General features: G+C 39.5%; 1 protein-coding gene across 5 annotated transcripts in view; it reads right to left on the reverse strand.

Annotated features, from left to right (window-relative positions):
* Positions 1-8,943, reverse strand: part of PIK3R4 (phosphoinositide-3-kinase regulatory subunit 4) — a 76,690-nt gene extending 67,747 nt beyond the window's left edge. The window contains exons 1-2 of one of the 5 annotated variants that reach the window (XM_081801790.1): positions 8,401-8,943; positions 6,819-7,595 (exon numbers count right to left, since the gene is read on the reverse strand). In XM_081801790.1, coding sequence (XP_081657916.1) covers positions 6,819-7,551 — 733 coding nt within the window. In that variant the 5' untranslated portion in view covers positions 7,552-7,595; positions 8,401-8,943. Of the gene's footprint in view, positions 1-6,818; positions 7,599-8,400 lie in introns of all 5 variants that reach the window. The other 4 variants (XM_081801785.1, XM_081801804.1, XM_081801794.1 and 1 more) reach the window with 4 other exon arrangements.
* Between the last annotated feature and the right edge of the window lie 1,570 nt (positions 8,944-10,513).

Raw genomic sequence — 10,513 nt, forward strand, 5'->3', positions numbered from 1 at the left:
GACTCAATGTGGAACCCCATGTGGGGCTCGATCTCATGACTCTGAGATCATGACGTGAGCTGAAATCAAGAGTCAAACACTCAACCAACTGAGCCACCCAGGCACTCCTATATTTCACAAGTCTTAAAAAGATCCTTAAATAACCTTAGTTCACAGCATCTGCATCTGCTGGTCTCTCTACCTAGAATGGCACTCCCCAAAATGTCCCCCTGACTTATACCTCCACCTCCTTCAGGTCCTTCATCAAATGTCATTTAGGATATTAGCAGTAAGTAAACTAACCAGTTTAAAATTGCAAGCCCCACCACCACAACTACCCCATACTTCTTGCCTGGCATGTTCCCTTTTCCCTTTCCCTGCTGTTTTTCCCCACAGCACCAACTGCCAAATTAAATATATTACGGATTTATTTTCTTTACCATCTTGTATACCCACTAGAGTGTAAACTCCACTTTACACTCTAGAAGGGATTTTCAGGAAGGGATTTTCACCTATTTTGCTCACTAAAAAATTTCCAGGAACTAAACAGTTCCTGACACATAATAAACACTCAATAAAGTTCTTAAATTAATCTCTACCTATTTGTGTCAAGTTTTAGAATAAAAGACTTAAAATAGCTATTAAAAATACCATAAGCAAGAAGGAAAATAGAAGACCGGACCAACACTACAAACCAACTGGATCTAACACAGACATCAAAAGAACACTCCACCCAACAATAGAGGAATACAAATTCTTCGCAGGTACACATGGAACACTCTCCAGGTTAGACCATATGCTAGGCCATAAAACAAGCCTCAGTAAGTTTAAAAGGACTGAAATTATACAAATCATGTCCTTCAAACCACAATGGAATAAGAGATCAATAACAGAAGAAAGCTTGAAAAATTCACAAATGTGTAGAAATTAAACAACACATTCCTAAATAATCAATGTATCAAAGGGAAATGAGAAAAATATTTTGCGATGAATGAAAATGAAAACACAACATACAAAACATATGGGATGCAACTAGGACAGTGTTTAGAGGAAATGTGTTAACTATAAACACCTATATTTTAAAAGAGTGCAGGACAATAACCTAACCGTAACCTTAAGAAACAAGAAAAGTAAACAAAAACCAAAGCAAACAGAAGGAAAGGAATAATAAAGACTGGCATGGAAATTTGTGAAAGAGAATAGAACACAATAGAGAGCATCGACAAAATCTAAGGTTGGTGCTTTGAAAAGCTCAACAAAACTGACAGACTCCTACTAAAAAGATAGATGTCTCAAACTACTAAAATAAGGTATGAAAAAGGAGACACACTACCAACCTTGCAGAAATGAAAAAGAACTATATTTTGAACAACTGTATGCCAACAAATTAGATAACCTAAATAAAATGGACAGATTCCTGGAAAGATACAGATTACCAAAGCTAATTTAAAAAGAAACAAAATCTCAATAGACCTTATAAGTAAAGTAATAATAGACATTCCACAAAAGAAAAGCCTAAGACAAGATGTCTTAACAGAGGCTTCACAGTCTATCAAATGTTAAAATACTTAACCATCCTTCACAAATTGTCCCAAAGAAACAGGAGAAAAGGTAACACTTTCCAACTCATTCAAAATTACCCTGGTACCAAACCAAATGAAGACATTACAAGAAAAGAAAACTACAGACCAATATTCCTGATGAATATAGACACAAAACCCTCCAAAAAATACCGGCAAACTGGGTGCAGGAATTAGTAAGTCCATACCAATAATTAAAAAAAAAAAAATGAGGGGAAAGAGAGGACACTTGAGTATGCCAGAATGCTGAGGGCCCACTGGTGAATGTGGCGGAAGTACTAGAGTTGGAAAATCATCATTTACAATCAAAGACTGGGTCAGGCAAGAATCAGCAATGGATGCCAAATCAAGAAGGAAGTTGTGATGACTGGCCTCTATTTGCATATTTTTGTATTTGCATGGTCTTTAAGTTTCTTCCCACAGGCTGCTTATTAGTTACAAGGGATTAAAAAAACAAACGGTAACTATAGAGGGGAGAATCAGGCAAGACCTTGACCAGGTGATCAAAATTAACATCACCAACAAACATCATTTGTCTCTAGATGTGATACTGTGAAGATGCATCATCACATATACAGTATACTGAGAATGAATAATCTGAATCTAATCAAAAGGAAAAATCAAACCCTAAATGAGGTACATCCTATGAAAAAACAAAGGGGTGGAGTGAGGTGCATGAGCACATGCATGAGCACACACAAACACACAATGCAGGTAAAAGCCAGTGAAAACTGAATAAGGTCTATATCTAGTTAACAGTAATGCTCCAATGTCAATTCCAGACTTTGAGGTGGTACTGGTCATATAATATATCACTAGTGGGGAAGCTGGGAGAAGCACTCTTCACTATTTTTGCAACATCTATCATTTAAAATAAAAAGTATAAAAATAATTTTTAAAAATTTAAGGAGTGAGGTAGTATTCAAAAAATGTCAATGTCATGATGACAAAAAATGGCTATGAAGCTAAGAATGAAAAGGAAGCTAAAGAGACATGACAACTAAATGCAATACCAAACCCCAGACTGGGTCCCATCCTGGAGCAGTTCAAATGCTGTAAGGGACATTATTGGGTCAAAAACAAAATTAGAATTAAAATTGTAAATTACTTTATCAATGTTAAATTTGCTGCAGTTGATAACTGCAACATACAATTATGTAAGTGTTATGTAAGAGAATAGGATCTTAGGATATATACTGAAGTACTTAGAAGTAAAGAGCCATGATGTATGAAACTTAATCAGGGGGAAATCATGGGGGGTGGGGCGGGGCGCAAAAAAAATGTACAGGTGATAAAGCAAGTGGAGCAAAATGTTAACCAAGTGAATCTGGGGATTCTCTTCTGCAAGTTTTTAAAGTATTCTAAGTTTGAAATAATTTCCAAGTAAAAAGTCAGAAAGAAACATAGCTACATTTGACTCTTTACAACAAAACGGGGATTGTTATGGACCGAGTTGTGTTTCCACCCCTCCCCAAAATTCATATATTTAAGCCCTAACACCCAGTACCTTTAACCTGACTAAATACAGGTGACAGGGTCTTTAAAAAGGTAACTGAAGTTAAATAAGGTCCTAAGTCCATTATGACTGGTGTCCTTGTAAGAAGGGGCACCAAGGAAGAGGCCTTATGAGTACACCATGAGAAGGTGGCCATCTGCAACCCAAAGAGAGTGGCTTCAGGAGAAATCACTCCTGCTGGCACCTTGATCTTGGACTTCCAGCCTCTAGAATGGAGGGAAAATAAATTTTTGTTTAAGCTACCAAGTCTGAGATATTTTGTCATGGCAGCCCTAGCAAACTAATACAGAGGTGAATATAGGCCTTTTTTCTTGCAACTTTTAGAATGTTGTTCTGGAAAAGGTGTTATTAGGCAGTATTTCCCTATGGAACAAATTGTTCAAGGTGTCTTCATCAACACTAAGTCCTTATAATTCAGATATCAGCTCAAATGTTACCTTCTCATACAGGAGGTCTTCTCTGACCATTCTATCTAAAGTCGTCTCCTACCAACCTTTGTCATAACACTTAAAAGTCATAACTCCGTCACAGCACTTATCACTTAACGAAAATTAACTTGTTTACTTTTTTATTCTCTTTCTACTTCACTAGAACATAAGCTCCTTAAGGGCAAAAACTTTGTCAGTCTTGTTCAGAGCTGTACTCCCAACATGTACACAACACAGTGTCTCATATATAATAGATAATACTCAAATATTTGTCAAGCAAATGAATGAAAGATCTCCAGGAAAAGGGTTCTGCCCACTTATATGACCAGAGACAGAGAATATATACCCCTCCCCAAAACTAGCAGCCACGAACCATGGATGTGCATCAAGATGGAGAAAAGTAACATTCAAAACCCAAAGAGCCTACATCAAATCTTAGGAGCAGTACAAAGTGGACATATCCCACCCACCTCTTTCAAAAAATTTAAAGGGCCTATCTTCAGCCAATAGAGTATAGGACTCTTAGTCTAGAAAAACAAATGCTGAGTAAGTTTACGGAACTATAATGCACACAGAAAGGATAAATATAAACTTTTCATTGACCCTTGAAATTTTAAAACTCTAACAAACTTCCAGTTATAAAATAAGTCACAAGGATGTAATGTTATATGCCAATTATACCTCAGTTAAAAAAAAAAAAAAAGCCTATAAATGATCCCAAGATTAAAGTGATCACATTTCTAAGCTAAAGGAATTTTAAAAGTAAAAATGGTTTGCCAAAAATTTTGATAAATTCACTGATCAATAAAGTTGGGACTCTGATGAATTACATTTCTAATCTTGTTATATTCACAGCCTGGAAGCTAATTCTTAAGCTTATCAAAAAACACCCCTCAGTATTATCTCAGGACACATATTAGTAAGCTGAATGGACCAAAAGAGGTTACAAACCTGTGTAACAATTCTTGTTCATTACCCTCAATGAAATACACTTCTTCATTAATTACGTTACTTTTCCTAAGTAATCTAAAATACCGTTCAATTTATGTTTTCTTTGCAGTGGACAGATTAAACCCAACCTTTGCAAAATTCATGAAAAATGGCACTGATACATACAGAGTTCACATGGTATTCCTCAGGATACCATTTTCAGCCCATTTCTCTTCCCAAAAGTTCATAAAGAATCTAGAATCCATGGCCTGGCTTCAAGTGGTGTGTGTATGTGAAATAATGTATATTAATGCATGGTACTTTCTTCTAGAGAAGGAGGCCATTGATTTCAACAAAATCTTTAAGGGGATCCCAAAAAAGCTTAAGAATCACTTTTCTACAAACCCTCACTGGTTACAAACCCATTACCTTGGCTACAATTACTACCTATTTCCTGGTAACTATCAAATCTCCACCTCCATCCCAAATCTCTATGCACCAAACCTTTATAAGCAACTGCCTATTGTACTTCTTTCTTTTTTTTTTTTTTTAAAGATTTTATTTATTTATTTGACACGAGAGAGAGTTAGCGAGAGCAGGAACACAAGCGGGGGAGTGAGAGAGGGAGAAGCAGGCTTCCTGCAGAGCAGGGAGCCCGATGCGGGGCTCGGTCCCAGGACCCTGGGATCATGACCTGAACCGAAGGCAGACCCTTAACGACTGAGCCACCCAGGCGCCCCTGCCTATTGTACTTCTTCTCCTGGATATCCCCCAGACACCTTCAACTCAACATATCTAATGAGACTTCATCATCTTCCCATACCCTTTACCTGTTCATCCTCCTATTTCTCCTATGTCAGTGACCATCATTGCCAATCCACCCAATTTCCCAAGCCGGGGTGAAAGGAGTGCTCTTGACTTCACCTACCAATCAATCACCAAGTCCTAACAATTCTACCTATCTCTGAAGTATTCTTTTTTCCACTCCCTCTCCAATTCTATCACAACTTTAAGCTTGTCAGGGTCACGTCTTATCTGGACTACGACAGTTTACTTCTAGCTAGTTTTCCCCTCTCCAAGGTAGTTCTCCTGCAATCTACTCTCCATGCTACAGGGTTTATCTAAAATACCTGATAATGCCCCCGTAGGATAGCACGGGCACGCCAGACCCTTTCTGATCTGGGGCTTGCTTACCTCACACTCTACACTATATGTTCCAGATATAGTAAACTACTTTAAGTGTCCTAATAAATCAGTGCCTCATGCTCTGGTGTTCAAGTCTTTGTATAAGCAACACTCTGCCTGAAACAAGCTATTCTTGCCATAGCTAGCTCCCAATCATCTTTTAGTTCCGTTTAAAAATCATCCTTCCAGGGCGCCTGGGTGGCTCAGCTGGTCAAGTGACTGCCTTCGGCCCAGGTCATGATCCCAGAGTCCTGGGATCGAGTCCCGCATCAGGCTCCCTGCTCAGCGGGGAGTCTGCTTCTTCCTCTGACCCTACCCCTTCTTGTGCTCTCTCTCAAATAATTAAAATCTTTAAAAAAAAAAAAAAAATCATCCTTCCAGGGGCTCAGTCAGTTAAGCGTCTGACTCTTGGTTTCAGTTCAAGTCATGATCTCTTGGGTCTTGAGATCAAGCCCAGCGTCAAGCTCCCTGCCCAGCGGGAGAGTTGGCTTGAAGATTCTCTCCCTCTGCCCCTCCCCCAACTCGTGCACACACAAGCGAGCACTCTCTCTAAAATAAATAAATCTTTAAAAAACTTGTATGATCTTTCCAATAAAGAGGCCTTTCCTGATACTGCCTCTCTACCCGTACCATGAAGATTAATTTAAATATTTCTATACTCCTATAACAGCACCCTGTGCTTATCACCCCCACAGCAAATCACTCTGCATTGAAATGTCCTCTTTCAATATCATATCTATCTCCCCATTAAATGTAAACACCTTGAAAAGAGGGACATTACAAAAAAAAAGAAAAAAGAAAAGAGGGACATAACTGTCCATCCACCTCTAGCACTTAAGACAGTGCCTTGGGGTACCTGGCTGGCTCAGTGGGTAGAGCATGTGACTCTTGATCATGAGTCATGAGTTTGAGCACCACATTGGGGGTAGAGTTTACTTTAAAAAAAAAAAAAAAAAAGACATGCCTGATACATACAGAAGAATTCAAATATTTTTTAAATATTTGAATAAAATAACCACTCTGTATTTCCTAGGCAATTAAACATGTCCAAAGAAAAACTGCTGTATCTATCTGAATAGCATATGAGATACCAAGAAAATAATTTCTCAACATATGGGATTTTCTAAAAGCTACATTTCAATGTTCCAGAGTTAAAATATATGCACATCCCCCCTTGGCAAATTTGACCAATTCGAATACCTGCTGAAAAGATATCCATTGCCCTCTTCAACTCTCCTCTTGTTCTCTGATTACTATGTAAGTCTACAAGTGGAGTTGAAGGATCTCTCATATATTCTAACTCAGTAGCAAACAATCCACCATCGACAAAACGTTCAGGAGCAATATAGCAAGTTCTCCTCCTAGAAGTGTCAAAGAAATAGTTGAAATCCGCTGGGTTGTCCTCTGGAAGATAAGTGGGCTTAAAACTGGCGAAATCAGTTAGAAGGACCCAATTCCAACTGGTGACCATTACATTCTCAGTCTTGATGTCCCCATGACGGACTCCAGATTTGTGTGCTTGGTCCACCGCTGTTAGGATCTGGAAAGCAATCCAACGCTTCTCAATGTTATTTAAGAATGGACGGGTACTGATGCGATCATAGAGGTTGTCTCGCACATACTGCCTAAAGAGCATGGCTGCTTTCTCAGATGCTTTTTCTACTGCTTTCTGAAAAGGTAGACAGTTCTGGGCAGAATGAAGCCTGATTTTCAGTTCCTCCAGCTCTTGTTTATAGCTGGTTAAAGGCAATGTGGGATCCTGAATTGCAAAGACCTTCACAACCACCAGGCCTTCTCGGTGCTTCGCTCGAGCAACTTTAAAAAACCGAGTACTTCCCAGGCTCTTATCATATTCAAAGTCATGGATGTCTGAGAAATAACTCTCCACAGAAAGGATCTGGGAAGGAGCAATGCCAGCAAGCTGATTTCCCATAATGGCAGCAAGCACCTCTGGGTCTGTAAGTCAGGATACAACACCTACTTTAAAAAAAAAAAAGACAAAACAAAATAAAAAGAAGGAGGAGGAGGAGGAGAAGAAAAGATATAAGCAATGAAACACCATTATTTGTGTTCTCTTCCTAAAAGGCAGATGCACCATATTTCTCTTCTACTGAAACCACTGTATCTAGTCTTCTAGGCAGCCTCTAAATTTTAAACACATTTATCTAAAAAGACCTTGTTTTATGTTTTCCTTTCCAGGAGCTGAACTACCTTTAAATAGACCCCTTCAATATTAAGTTGAAAATGTTAGAATGTGTATTTTCTGCCATTTAAATTTAAAAATTAATGAGCCTTTATATGTGTTCAGCATTGTGCTTGGGGCTATGAGGGTCACAACAGTACTATATGACAGTCTCTGTCCAAGAAGAACCTGTGGTCTTGGATGTAAGACACAAACACATTAAAAACTTAAAAACAAAAAGTGATAATAATTAAACATAAACACTTAAAACTGACTAAAAATCGCCTAAATCAAACAGGTCACTGAACTCCTCAAAGATCAAGCTAAGATCCCCCCAAAAAAAAAAAAAAATCAGTAACTCCTGGGAGCTTCCAGCCTAATTCCAGTGTGCTGGAATTCCAGTGTGCTAATTCCTACCACCTAACAGGCGGCATGAAGTTGTTTGATGTGCAAGAACAAGGAAAAAACACTGGCAGAGAAGTTAAAGAAAAGCCAAAACACACACTGGCCAAACACAGCCCAGGATTCTCCTAGCTCATAATCTGCAGGAAATAAAGGACACTCATACACACACGACCATGCGCACGGATAAACATTTACCCTAGGACTCCGGAAAGTGTCACAAGTTGGTCACTAGCTCACACTGAGGTCATGACGGATCACTTCAGGGTCTGCGCGGGATTGGGAGTCAGCAGCCAGGCGAGCCCTGGGCGAGCCTTCTGTATGAGGGTCTTCTTTCAAAGGCAGGAGGTGGGACGTTGGGGGAGGGAGGCCGAAAAGTCCCAATTTCCAGAAACCAAGGTGGTCCGCAGGGGAGAAGTGAAAAGCTCTCGGTGCCGCAGTAGATAAACGAAGCCAAGCTGAAGGGATGCTACATATACCCCAAGAGTTGCCCCCGCCAGTCCCCTACTCTGCCCTGGGAGCCATGCGTTCCCGGGCCTCACCTTCCTCTCGCGCGGATCTCCGGACCCTCGAAGACCTCTAGACTCCTCCAGAGCCTCACCAGCAGGCGGGCAGGTGGGACTTGGGATAGAGCGGGAGGCTGCAGGGAAAGAACCACCTCTTCAGCGGAAGCAGACCAGTAAACGCCAAACTCCCGGGAAAGCTGCCGGCTCTGACCTCTCTTCCTGTCGCAGAGCGGAAGTGACGACAGAGTAAGGCTTGAGAAAGAGAGCTAGTGGCTAGGGAGTTGGTTGCTAGGGAACGAAGAAAGGGCGTGGCCTCATTCGAAGCACCTGGAGGAAGAAAATAAAATGTTCTGTCAATTTATTTCCCATCCTGGTCTTCTATCGTTCCCTAAACTCTGCGGCTTCTGACATCCCCAGAACAGAGTTCTTTAAGAGAATTCACAGGTTTATTTAGGAAAGTTAATATATCACAAGTTGAATTTTTTTAAGAGCTTTATTAGAGATATAATTTACATACTATAAAGTACACCTGTTTAAAACATACAACTCGGGCGCCTGGGTGGCTCAGATGGTTGGGCGTCTGCCTTCCGCCCAGGTCATGATCCGGGGTCCTGGGATCGAGCCCCACGTCGGGCTCCCTGCTCAGCGGGAAGCCTGCTTCTCCCTCTCCCTCTGCCTCTCCCCCTCCCTGCTCATGCTCTCTCTCTCACTCTGTGTCTCAAATGAACAATAAAAAATCTTTAAAAAATAAAATAAAACATACAAACCAATGGCTTTTTATATATTTACAGAGTCGTTCAGTCATCTCTATAATTTAATTTTGGAACATTTTCATTACCCCCCCCCAAAAATTTTGTAATCATAAGCAGTCACTCCTATTCTCTCCCTTTCTCCTCCCCGTCCCAGCCCTAGGTAATTACTAATCCATATTCTGTTTCTATAGACTGCCTATCCTGGATATTTCATATACATGGTATATAATATGTAGTTTTTTGATTGACTGTTTTCACCTCACATGTTTTTGAGGATTATCTCTGTTGTAACTTGTATCAATACTTAAATTTCTTTTTATTGCCAAATATTCTATTGTATAAAGATTCCACATTTTGTTTAACCATTCATTAGTTGGTGGACATTTGGTGCGTTGTGTCTACTTTTTGGTTATTATGAATAATGCTGTATGAACATTCCTGTAGAAGGCTTCGTGTGGCCATGTGTTATTTCTCTAGGGTAAGCATATAGGAATGAAATTATGGAATCATATGGTAGCTCTATGTTTAACAGATTGATAAGCTGCCAAACTTTTTTTAAAGTTACTGCACCATTTTACATTCCTACCAGCAATGTAGGAGGGTTCCATTTTCTCCATATGGTCATTTACTGTTGTTAGTTTCTATCTTTTTGATTATAGCAATCCTAGTGGGTGTGAAATATCTCATTGTGGTTTTTATCTGCATTTTCCTAATGACTAATGATATTGTTAATCATCTTTTTGTGTGCTTATTGGCCATTCATGTATCTTCTTTAAAGAAATGCCTTTCAAATCTTTTGCCCATTTTTTCATGGGTTATTTGTCTTTTCATTATTGAGTTTTAAGAGTTCTTTATATATTCTGGATATAACTCCCTTATCAGGTTTGCAAATAGTTTTTCTCTGTGTTGTCTTTTCACTTTCTTGGTTGTGTCCTTTGGAGCATGAAATATTTTAACACAAAGCTGAATTTTTTTTTTATCATCCTTGCAACAATCCCTCCTCCCTTATTCCCCATCTTAGAAGGCAATATTACCACTCACTGGATGCCTCAA

Source organism: Leptonychotes weddellii, chromosome 1 (genome assembly GCF_054177405.1).
Source record: "Leptonychotes weddellii isolate Sample4059 chromosome 1, ASM5417740v2, whole genome shotgun sequence".
Classification (NCBI taxonomy): Eukaryota; Metazoa; Chordata; class Mammalia; order Carnivora; family Phocidae; genus Leptonychotes; species Leptonychotes weddellii.